Consider the following 13695-nt stretch of genomic DNA (forward strand, 5'->3'; position numbering starts at 1 on the left):
GTAAATAATATTAATTATTGGTAAACAAGGTAATATTCTTTTTTTCCTTTTCTCTGTGTATAACTTTTGAGCTATAAGATAATACTTTTTAAAACAATTCTTTAAAGTCATTGTTTATCTATATATATATATATATATATATATATATATATATATCTAGTTCCATCTATAGTACTTTTACAATAGAGAACAAGGTATATAGATTTCATATACAAAATTGAAATTGAAAATTAGAAACTAATAAAAAGAACTGGTAATAAATTCAATTTACAAATTTAAAAAAAAAAGAAAACACAGGAAAGAAAAACTTTTTTAAGAGATAAAAGGAAACTTTGTTTTAGTTAGTTAAGTATTTTAATACTGAAAGAAATTAAAACAAAAAAAAACACAATCCGATCAAGGAATAAGGAAAAAATCTAATTACAAAGTTGGAAAATTATTTTAGTTGTCATGTTTAAAATAAGATACTCAGGTTTTTTTAATAATTTATTGAAAAAAAATTTGTTATATAAAAAGATTATCATTTTTAGTTTTAATTTAATTTCAAAAATTTTATTTTCATTTCATTATCATTTCAATTTATTAAATTTAAAATTTTATTTCAATAAAACTTTAGAGAAAATTTTACTATAGTATATGAGACAATTTGTATTCAATATTTTTATAGCAATTTTATTAATAATATTAATTTTATTGGTTTAAATAAGAGCACTGGTGAATTCCACGTTAAATATAATTTGTTAAAAATTTTCCTATTTTCATGTTTTTTTTTAAATTTTCTTGGTAAACAAGTGCAAAATTTTAATCACCATGTGTTTAAAGAAGTATGTTAAGTAAATTATAGTAGCCACATGTAATCTGAAATTTTCTTTAATGTTCTTATTTGGAAATTATCTCCTTTTCAAAAGATGATTTTTAATTACAGTAGTCCAAAGTAAATGAATACTTGTTCGACCTTATTAAACAGAAATGGAAAGTTTACACGGAAATAGTTACTACTGTCTACTGGAAATAGTTACTACTGGAAATAGTTACTATCTGAAATAGTTACTACCGTCTTTTAAATTGCTAAAACTAAATTTTAAAAAATTAAATTTTGTTCTCATAATATGAACCGATGTCGAACATAGTGGAACTGATAATTTCATGAAATTTCACAATAATTATTTGCCAGTAGTTGGTTCATATATCTCTTTTTGAACGTAAACCTTTAATGAAAAATGTAATTTTTACAAATTTCAAAAAAAGAAATTTCTTCGCATTGTACACAGTCTGCTATAAAAAGTTAATTAACAAATACTACTGAAGGACAAAGCAGCAAACCACCTGACGGAAATTCCTATATTATCTTGTATTGTCGATGCCAATTATGTTTACGTTTCAATTTTCTCGTTTTCAATTTTCTGAAATAAGTTTCTTTTGAAGAAACCCCTAGTACCAATTACAGGATTGCTGTTATATGAACAGTAAACGAATGTTAACGTAAAATTTTCAATTTAGATTTCTTTTTAATTTCTGTTTTATTTGATTCTATTTTATATTTTTTTTTTTGATGAGTCTCTTATATGTGAATATTTTTGTTGTGAAGTGGAAGCGGTTTTTTCGCATTGAAAATATTTTTAAAAGACTTTAATAACAAATCATTGTATGACATTTTTGACGTGCTAACCCTTAGTTTTGAACACACTGTCTTTATAAAATTTTCATTTAGTTTATTGGAAACAGTCTAAAACCTTTATAAAATTGATCATCTACTTCAGGGGTCGACAACTATACTTGAGTCTTTTCTTACATTGAAATGTAGCTTAAGCAGAATTGAGAGTTTCATATTTATTATATGTACTTATTTTTGCATGTTGCTAGCGACGCAAAACTCATTCCTTTGCAAAAAAGTCATAACAATGCGTTTGTGAAATCATTAATAAAGAATTAATGTTAAGTCCACTTTTCATTAAATTCTTGATTTTCGTCATTAATTTTTCTCTTCTTTTTCATTTTATTAAATATTTCTACGATAAAATAAGAATAATTTTACCAATAAATTAAGAATAACATGTACTTTTCATTACCTATTGTAGTGAAATATCATACGCTTCTAAATTTCAACGTGTAACGTGTTGAAAATGCTCAAATGAACATACAGCAGCAAACTAGTAAAATGAAAGAATGTTACACTTTCTAGTATAGAGAATGGCAATCAAGCTTCCACACTGTAAAATCAGTTTCTCACTCTGCTTTTGTTAGAGCGCATTTTCGTCCCCAATTACACTTCTTCTTCACTTTCACGCTTTATAAGTTTAATGACTTTTTTAATTTATTTAAAAAAAATTTCTAAGAATATTTTGGTCACTCAGCGGACCACACAAAAAAATTGCCAACCTCTGCTTTACTTGGTTTTCCTGCAATGCTATCCTCAACTCAATAAAATTCAGAAAGAATGTCTTAAAGAAGATAAAAATCCGTATCTTATTCACAAATTTCTTCTCTCTTTACGAAAATAGTTTCAATTAAGTAAAGCAAATAATAATTAGTTTGAACTTTTTTTCAATAATGAAGATAATTTTAGTCTTACAATAACAACACACACTCTTTTTTTTTAAGTTTTAACCCTCTTTTATTAAAAAGTTTTAAATTTACTTTTAAAGTTTCAATTTACACTCATTCTTTTTTGGTTTCATTATTCTTGTTTTCTCATGCATTTTTACTCCTTCACTCCTGTATTTCAAATTTTATTTTTGCTTTGTATTCTTTTTCTTTTTTTTTAATTCTTTATTACTCTGAAAAGTAAGCAAAAATTTATTTAATTGTTATTTACTCTACTTTTTAAAATTTATTTTTATTTCTCTTTTAATTTATATATGTATATATCTATATATTGTAAATTTTTCATTGTTTTTGTACATTTAAATGAATCTTTTTATAAATATTTACAAAGAATTTATTTTTAATCCGAACAATACAAAAAAGTAGGGGGTTTCTATATACAACTACAGTTTGTATAAATAAACATAAATATGTGCAAAATATTATGTACATTTGAATTTATAAATACAGAGTCAAAAATATTTACGATAGAAAATGCCTACACGATTAAAATATATTATATTAAGAAATTATATGGTTCAAATATCTGGAAAATGAAGAAGTCCATTCTGCAACTTATTATACATTTCGAGCATGTTAATGATATTCTCAAGCCCACACAACACAATAAGTGTAGGTGGAATACTAGTAGAATAGTATCATTCATATAGTATTTACTAATTTAGTTTACTTTAAAATTTTATGCTACATACAAGCAGCAAATTATGTAAATCAAGCTTTTTTTATCCTTTTTATGTTAGTGCCTGCGTATAAATATTCCACAACATTTATTTTAAATATTCTGTAAGATATCTTTAACTAGCAAAATAGGTCAATGTGAAAGCTTACATTATTTTTAAAAATTATATTTAAACTTCATATTCTATAAATGCTCTCTTCTTGCTAAAATAATTTATTTCAATTTTTCTACAGGTTTCAGAAAATCATAAAAAAAAGTATTTTTAATGGATTTCACACAATTTCCTAATCACAATTTCTCTAATTGACAACAATTCGCATTTCAATTGAACTTTTCGAAATTTTTTACAAAACTTCAAATTTTTCGATAAATTTAAGAAATAATGAAAAATTTTTTTCATATTCGCCATATTCGCCTTGTATTGGCGAATATGTAAGCAATCCTATATTTATATTCACGCGACATTTAACAAGAAATCCAAAATAAAATTATAAAAAATATTTAATTTTCGAGTAAAAAATTGATTAATTTAGCCACCTTTAAAGTAGTCTTCTATTTTAGTGTGACAATATAATTTAAACTACTTTCTATCATCTATGTACTGAGCAGTTTCAGAAATACTCAAATATTTTTCATTAATTTATTCAATTTCAATTAAATTTTATAACAAACTGTAGATTTTCCATTTTAATTTGATTTTTTCTTTTATTTTTGTTTTTATACATATTTTGCTTACCCATTTGTTGTCTAAATACTAATTCCTATTTATCCAATAAGTTTGCTTTTGACAAAAATGACTCCATATATTAATATTAAAGACTCGTCTTACTCTGATCCCTTATTTTACACTCCTTACAATTTTTATTTTCTACTTAAAGTTGTTTGTATTATTTTCTTCTCTTTTTTGTTTTGTTTTTTTTTTTTGTTGTACGTTTTTCTTGTCTTTATTATTTTTATTACTTATTTATTCATTTATTTTTCTTCTTATTTCGATCTTATTCTATCTCATAAATAACATCGTTATTGTCGTCATGAATATCTTATAAGAATGTACATTCCAATTTTAACAACTTCCCACACACATACAAAATATTTATGTCAAAGGATTAAAAAAAAAATGCACAGTTCAAAATATAAAGACAAAAACAGAAAGAATAGGAATAAAAGGAAATATAAACAAGGAAGTACACATACACTACACTAACATATAAAAGAAAAAACAATAAAAAGTGAAATAAGAAAATTTATACGTTTCATAAATCCATCAGAAGAGTATTTAATACTTAATTTTATTTTATTATTAAAAATACATTCGAAAAAAGAAAAAACAAAAAGAACAAAAAATGGCAAAAGTTCATATGATTTCTCGCTCTCTTTGCAATAAGAAAAGTAATAAGAATAATAAAAAAGAGAAAATAATAAGAACAACAAAATTATGTATAAAATAAAAATCATTTGATATCCTTAAAAAGATTAATGATAATCCTGTTAAAACAAAATTATCCTTTGAATTACTTCCCTTTTTTTCTGCTTCTAATGCCAAAAAAAAAAGAGAGAAAATAATTTTTTTTAATGCATATGTTTGTTTTCTTCGAATTCAAATATTAAATTAAAAATAAAAAAAAAAACAAGGCAAATGGTGAGAGAATAGGGGTGAACAATAACAAGGATTATTTTCAACAAAATAACAGGATTATAAGAAAATTTTTTGAATTTTTTCTTTTAAAATTTTATTCTTTTAACAAATTCTGTAATTTAATTTTTTTTTATTTTAACAAAAAGAAAAGCAAGTACAAATATTCATACATACAATAAATTCTGTTTAAAAAAAAAAAATTTAATATGAATTCTTTAAAATATTAAATAAAAAAAAACAAAAAGGATTTTTATTTTCAAGAAAATTATCCTTATACTGTATGTAAGAACATAATTTTTTAAAAAGATGTGTAGGATATTCAAAAAAGTAAGTACTTCAGTGCTAACGAACTCATTATCTGGGTATATTCTTATGTCAAATTCCTAAACTTTCTGGAATTGCTAAAAACTTAAAACAAAAAGTAGTGGTGAGAGTTGATGGCGCACAATCAAAAGTAAGCTGTAAAAGTGGACCCAAATGGTACCTCCTCCGTCTATTATTTCTCTTTCTTTTCAACTGCTCTGTCCAGGTCTTTTATTTTTAATAGTTTCCATAAACACCTTGGGTAAAATCGAGCAACTTTGCGCCGACACTTAACCGAGATTGAGAAGAACATTTGAGATTTGACTTGTATACTAATAATTAATTTGACTGTACTGTAATTTATAAATAATGTGTACTAATAATTTGCGTACTATTGCTTGTATTAATTAAATAACGATTCAATAATTTATTAAAATGTCCTTTTCAATTATAACTAGCATTTAAACCAAAAAACCTGAAATCTTTTTCTAAAATAGCAATATTGAAGTAGATGCATTTAGGATATTATTAAAAAAATGTTATATGTGTACATGCATATACCTTGCTTTAAGTTAAAATGTAAGAATAATTATATAAATCAAAAATATTTTTAAGAAAGTTATGACTTTAGTACAAGAACGTGTAAAAATGTGTGTTTTCATAACTTCTTATGGTAGTTTCTCATTAAAAAATAGTAACTCCATATGTTCCGCTGGGTCAGTTTTCAAAAACTCTGGAAAAATACCCTATAGTATTCATATTAAATAATCTTTAAATAACTCTCTTATATTATAAACTCCCGTGTAACACTTGAAATACAGGCATTTCATAAAACCAATTATTTATAATTAAAATTAATAAAATATTTTAACTCAAATGAATATTGAACTCTTAATAAAAAAAAAAAATCGACACTTATTTTACAAAATTAAACAGTGAACGAAAAAAATTGTATACGACAAAATTTAATTTACCACCAGCAACAAAAAAAAGGAACTGTTTTATTTTTTCAGTTTTTTTTTTTTCAGAAAATTATGTAAAGAAAAAATAAAAAAATAAAAAAAAATTTCAATAGCCATTTTTGTTTTCAAATTTCAAAAATTAAATATTTTATTAAGATCCTTTGATATGAAATTTTTCAAAAGCAAAAATAATAAAAATGAAAAAAAAGAGAAATAATAAATCAAAAGTGAACCACCAGCATTCATTTATGTCCCAATAACACAAATGTATAAAGATTCTTCTGTGTATACATTAAAGCATTTACATTTATAATGAATCTTCATTACTTAACTAGCTATGTTGAGAGAGAGAGAGGTAACATAAATCTACATACCTAAAATAAATTACGTCTAAATTTTCATATAAGAAATATTAATCTAAATTAAACATGTTAAAATTAAAAAATTAGTTTTACAATGCAGCACATTTCAATAAAATTTTAGACTAACTGCAAAATACCGAAAAAATGCACAATTCGTTTAAAAAAGAGAATATTTAATTTTCAGGATGAGAAAATATGAATTGAAGCGGTAAGTGGACAAAGGCGTTAACTTACATTTGCATCGTGACACTTTTTTTCATTAACAAATTGTAAAAATTTTAATATTTTTGTTACTTAACTCCTACATTGACAGTACATATAGGAGTCTCGTTTTCTATTAAGTTTCTAGCTATAAAAGTAATCACAGTTGAAAATATATAAAATTTAATGATGTTCTATCCGAGCAAGTCGATTTTCGGGAAAATGTTAGTTAACCCTATTTTCAACTTACCTCTTCAATTTTCAAAATAAATTTCTGAGTAAGCGGTGGGATTCATTAATTGGGGGCTCTTTGCAATGCATGAATTCAGAATTATAGTCGGAGCTACGCTTTTTAAAAAATTCTTAAAGGCGTTTTCCTCATATTGATTTTTATATATTAGAATTGTTCAAATTGAAACAAATCTCATTTCAATATGAAAAGACAAAATTTGGCACAATCTGAAACAAAAGCATCCTCTATTTTGATTCTTGTCTTCAATGCTTACAAAATTATATTTAAATGAAAAGTTATTTTAATCTAGGCTACGTTTATTAAATTTTCAATACAAATTTCTGGATATTATTCCAAAAATGTCAAATTTTAATATTTTACCGATGAAAGAACGACCTTTAATATCACGATTTTCAATGGTTATTGAAATTTTTCTCAAAATTGCTGAAAAATTAATTTTTAAATGTGAATACACATTTGTTACATCACATGTATGAACATAATTATGTTATATAACATTACACGTATGTGTATGTATTGCCTTTTATATATGTTTGTGGATGTATCGCAATCCTGTTCATTTTAATTTAATTATGAAAAAGTTATCGTGTGCTTGTTATCTCTCTTTTTTTTCTTCTTCTTCCACATAATATGCTTTTTATGAAATTTTTATTTAATTTTCCACATTTAATTCATTATTTAAAATATACACATACACATACATACACACAAACATCCATTTTATATTTCAATTTTTATTTTTTTGAATTTATAATATTCTTTTCTTATGGTTTTTAATTTTTATTGTTGCAATTATAAAATAAAAAAAATCTCTTTTGTTATTGTTGTTATACTAGGATAATGAGTTTTTTTTTTTTGTTTTTGGAAAATTTTGTTTTTATATTTTTTTTTTATAATTGTTTTTCTTTTTCTGTATTCATTTTTGTGTGTGTTTTTTTCTTTACAGGGAATTCATCTGGAACATAATACTTCTGCTCGTGTTATTCGTTCAAATCAAAGTTTAGTATTGCAGGCTATAACAAGACATAATGCTGGTAATTATGCTTGCAGTGCTATCAATGATGAAGGCGAAACAGTTAGTAATCATTTGCCGTTAAGAGTTAAATGTAAGTATATATATAGAATTATATTATTATTTTTGAAAGTTTAAATGAATTTTCATTTTGTAATATTTAATAGTACATTTTATTCTGTATTTAAACTACCCATTTCACAAATTAGAAGTTATATAGCAGCAATAATGTTTTTATAATCCATATGAATATGATATGGTGAATTTCAGTTTATTAATATTGTTAAATATTCAAATGTTTGTATGGTTTAAGTCAACGTAGAAAATAATAATAAAATTAAATAACATTTTGTAGTAGATGTAAGCGCTTTGTTGTTGAAAGCTTATACATTCTGAAAACGGAAGATTAAAGCATAGTTAAAAATTTCTGTTATGCGTTTGTGCAACAATAATATTGTGAATAACTCTTGTACGTCTAATTGTTAGGAAAATTGTCTACAAACATGTTAATTTTTGGGAAAAATGAAAATGTTATTTTTCATTTCTTGAATGAGATGCTTTAATTTGATGCACATTAACATACCAATGAAAAAATCTTTAAGGAACCAAAATTTAAAAAAATCTAAGAATTTTAATAAAGCCCTCAGATATGTCAGCTCTTTACCATATAATTACATCGTGCTCCTATAAAATTGAAATCATTATTAAATCAAGTATTGCTAAAGTTCAAAATTATAGGAATCTGACATGAATTTAAATGGTTATTAAAAATTCTTACCAAATCTCATAATTTAAATATATTTTGCATTAAACAATATTCCTGAGATGTTTATAAAAATTTTATCTTCACTTTACAGGTTGGAGATTGTATACATAGGTTGACAGTGTACCTTAAAAAAAGGGGATCTATTATGTCGCCTATCAAATGCATGGAAATTCCTAACCTTCTTCATTTTCATTGTAATAACATAAAATATTCAATTTTTTTGTAATAGATTGTTCTATTCAACTTAATATTCTACTATTCAACTGCTATACAACTTAGCAACAATTATTTCAAATATTTGTTTGATATAATAAAATTTAATTAATTTGTGAAATTGACATCCAGAACAGTAATTATGTAATACTCCCATAGGATTTTAAAATTTTTTATAAAATCCGATCCCTATTTATTTTTAATTCGATTTTCTTCTTTAGGAGAAAATCCATTTGTTTTGCGCACATATACCTAAATTATCAAAATGAAGTGCCTTTTTAGAATCAAAGAAATTTTTTTTTCTACATGTTATATAATATTATTGCTTCAAACTATCTAATTTAGATTAATTAATTTTCCTTAATATTCTATTATACAAATAGACGTACTTAATATAAATATTAATTCTATAAATGTTATAAATGTCCAGTCTGGAATAATTTCTAAAGTAATTATTGGAGTCTTTTAAAAATTTCTTTTCAAAACAATTAAATAAAATGCTGTTTTTACGGCTCCGTACAATTCTCATAGTAAAATAGTAGACCATATAAGAAATTCCAGAATACAAACTTTTCTTATGATTACATTTTTGTGCATTTGAGAATTCTAAAGGATATTAATAGTAAATCACTAAGGATTCTAAGGATTCATTGAGAAATTAATAAGAAAATAACAAAAGATTTTTTTTTATCACAAATTTTAAAGCATTCTTTTAAATTTATTCCATTATTTTCAACATTTGAGTAAAGAAGAATATTTTTTTTTGTGAATTTGTTTTAAGCAATAATTATATACATTATACACATATATTCCTTTGCCACTCGTTTAACATCAATTTTAATTATAGACTTTATTCATTATATGATTATTGTACCATATATAATAATAATAATAATAATAATAATAATTATAGCTAGACTGAGGCAGATGTAATGATAAAAATAGAGAATAAAATGATAAAATAATGGGTATTTTTTTTATCAACAAAGTGAGGTTTAATTAAAAACTTTAATCTTTTACTATAACTTCTCTTTTTATTTATTATTTTCGTTTTATTCCGTCTCTCAATTTTCATATAAAATTAATTCATGTAATTTACCAAAAATACCATAGCGTCACTCTTGATGAAAACTAGGTTAATTAATCTGTAATTAAAAAACTTACATTTATTGTAAATGCGTTTTTACATAAAGTCTATATTAAATGTTGTCATTGTCGTAAATTATTACAGCGGTATAGGTGGAGACAAAGTATAATGTTAAATATTTAAACCATACAATTTAATATTATTTTTAATTGGAATGGTTAAGGTAACAACAATATGCTTTATACGCTTATTTCAAAAATATTGGATAATCAATTAGTGCTTTAATCCTTGTGTCGTCAATAATTTTCTTATGTCATGTTAAACTAAATAGAACAAAAACAAAATTGGTTCATTATACTCATCAATTTTACCCTATATCATTCTGATTTAATCAATTTTAATTGATTTTAATAAATGAAATTAAATTTGAATCAAAGAAATTTTTATACCGTTTCCGCTTAAATATTTCACATTGTTAAAAAAGATAATTGGATACAAATATATGGTTAGACCCAAAAGTTGCTTAAGCCATATTTGATATTATAGGGTTCTATTACAATTTTAAACTCTCCATAATCTTAGTCCAGTTAATCTGCCATATATTCTGCTAGTTTCTGTTTTCTTAATATAAACTGGAATTTCAATTTAAATTTCTGGAAGTACGTCTTTTAAATTAAAGCAGTTTTAAATTACAAGCACAGAAATATTAAAAGAACTACTAACAATGGTTTAATTACAAGAAAGAGGAAGGACATTTGAATTTAAACAAATTAAGTGTCTGCAAACTCATTAAATTTCATATTTGTTCAATGTGTTTTTTTATGAGAAATAAAAATTTGTTCCAAGGTAAATTTAGATATTTTGTCATTCGTCCAGTAAAATCGCGGGTGGACTGTAGTTGGGAAGACGTCCTACCTTTTTACGTATAGGAAGTTTGAAAATTATTTGGGATTTCAAAGAATTTTTTAGATTTTTGAGTTTCAGTCGCTTATTAGGTTTTCTGTTAAAAAAAGCAGTTTTTCAATTTCTATCAGAAAGTTAAATTTAAATTTTCATATTTCTTACGAATGTGTTCAAAGCAATTTGCGAATTCTTTTTTGTAGAAGTATATGATTTGTAGAAGTATATGTTGCTCTGGATATATGAACTGCAACCTACTGCGGAAAATATATTCCCTCTTCTAATTGTGACTAGGATAAACATAAAAAGAACAGCAAAGATAAATGTAAGAAGGATAGTTTTCTCAATTTTTTATTAGAGAAATTTTTGGAAATTTATTAAAAAACGGTTTGATAGGTGCACGGAGTAAAATTTTTTTATTAAACTTTTGAAATTTGTGCAATTGAGAAGACATTCAGACATCTGCAATGCAAAAAAAATTTTGAAATATATTAGAAGGCACAAGTAAATTGTAATATTTTGAAGCTTTGCAAACACCATCCGAACTCTTTTTTCACAGTTTAATTTTTTGTTTAATACAAAATATCATTAATACCCATAGAAAACACAAAACTACTTTCAAAACTTGAATTCTTTATATATTTTACACCATTGAGTGTGTATGTTTGAGATTGCTTATAAATTAATCACTCCGTTTACAACGCTAACAAATTAAAGAAGATTGTGATGATAACAGTAATTTAAAAATGCATTAAGTTCGATTTACCAAACCAGCGCATGAACTTTAGTTACCTATATAAATTTATAGAATGCCAAAAAGCACAAATTTTATAGAACTAATAACCGGTAAGAAAAAAATGGGTGTTAAATTGATTAAGTTTTGCGAGGACAAGTTTAATGGCACAAAACAAATTTGGTCATGATTCTGTATAGGCCTTTACAATATCTTCCTCATAAAGTGCACAATAATTTAGTATAAATTCTCGAATAATACTGAATAAGACAATTAAATAATACAAGCACATAAAATGTACAATTGTAACACATTATTATACATATTACAAATAAATTATATATTATATATAAGTTGTAATACTCAAATTTTACACCAGCAAAACACCATCATGGTAAGAATTACATGAATCTTCTTATATCCATATAGAATGCCACAAAACTCTTCGAACACATTTGTATTATAGTATCGCAGAGTAGACACGGTCAACTATTCTCTTTAATTCCTTTTTCGTGTTTTTAAATTTATTTCTCACCGTTGCTTATTTTTTGAATGGTGTCTATAAAATACGTTTACAAACAAAAAAAAATCCAATTTAATAAATAGAAAAATATCTGCAATTTTTCATATTCAGTATTTTATTAAATGTCATATCCTTTTTATATACAAATCTATGCACATTAATTTATATATACATACGTGTGTTTATGTATAAATTTCCCGTAGACAAGTGCAGATTCTTTTCTATGAAATACTCATATCTAATTTGGTTCAATGTTCTAAGCAAAAAAAACAAAACACAAAAATGTGAAACGAAATGAATCAAATTTCGGTTTCTCTTTTTTGCAATGCAGAGTGCAATTCATACCACAACATCTTTGTGAAAATATAGACAGAATACCAAATCAAATTTTTGAGTTTCGTTCTGGAAATTAAAAATTTCTAAAAGTTGTACATAAACATAATACTATAAATTATATTCTATGTAGAATAATTGAAAATAACTAAAAAATTCTAGGGAAAAAATTTCTCACTATGTATATGAAGTACGTAACAACAAAAACTATTTACAATTTAAATATCTGAAATTCTTATAGTGATAAAAACAATTTAAGTTATAAGTTAACCGAGTCTGTTAATTTTGCATACATTTATAATTTTATTAATTCGATAGGAAACTATTGTTGCTTAACAGAATATTTCACATAATTTTTTTAAATAAAAGGTGAAAATAATAATATGTATATAAAAAGGGGTCCCTAAAAGTATGCAATTTTTTCTTATATAAAATTTTTATCTTTTCAGCGATTCCGAACACAAATCAATAAAATTTTTATGATTTGATTAATTCGACAAGTATTTGGCAATCTGATGGAGAAATATAACAAATTTCAAAAACTTTTCAATTTTCCTTCACGCTTTTAGAAATTGGTCTCCTATAACATAGATGAGTTTTATTTGTTCACTTACCCAATAACGTTAGTGACATATTTCGAATAACGTAAACTTAAATCACGTGTAAAATGACAATTTTAAAATTAATATCTTTTATTACCTCAAATACTATTCTCAAATATTGAATGGTCTCTTAGATTATGTGAAAAAGAAAATCCTTTTAAAATAGATAAAATAAATATTTTTCAATAAAGCCATTTAAATATTTTAAAATAATTTTCATTTATCGAAACGACAATAAAAAAATTTAAAAATAAAAATAAATTCATTTTAATACGCTTGACTCATTTCTCTCGTGTTAAACTTAATTTTCACATTCATGAAAGCATCACTCATACAAGTTAGACAGGTAACGACAGCACAGTCAACAAGAATAACGCTATTCACACTATTAGTATAAATATGTGTTTGCTTCTAAAAATATCTATACCTAACAGTTGATTTTTTTTATATTCTATTTATTTTAATTCCCTTTGTTCTAAGCATATTTCAAAAAAAAAATTTCATAAAAAATTACTTAGTATTTTCA

At 24.0% G+C, this 13695-nt stretch overlaps 1 protein-coding gene across 1 annotated transcript in view; it reads left to right on the forward strand.

Annotated features, from left to right (window-relative positions):
* Window positions 1-13695, forward strand: part of LOC129612415 (uncharacterized) — a 106053-nt gene that overhangs the window by 65603 nt on the left and 26755 nt on the right. The window contains exon 9 of the mRNA XM_055525997.1: window positions 7947-8106. Coding sequence (XP_055381972.1) covers window positions 7947-8106 — 160 coding nt within the window. The remainder of the gene's footprint in view (window positions 1-7946; window positions 8107-13695) is intronic.

The sequence above is a fragment of the Condylostylus longicornis genome, unplaced genomic scaffold (assembly GCF_029603195.1).
Source record: "Condylostylus longicornis isolate FDR11 unplaced genomic scaffold, ASM2960319v2 ptg000072l, whole genome shotgun sequence".
In the NCBI taxonomy this organism is placed as follows: Eukaryota; Metazoa; Arthropoda; class Insecta; order Diptera; family Dolichopodidae; genus Condylostylus; species Condylostylus longicornis.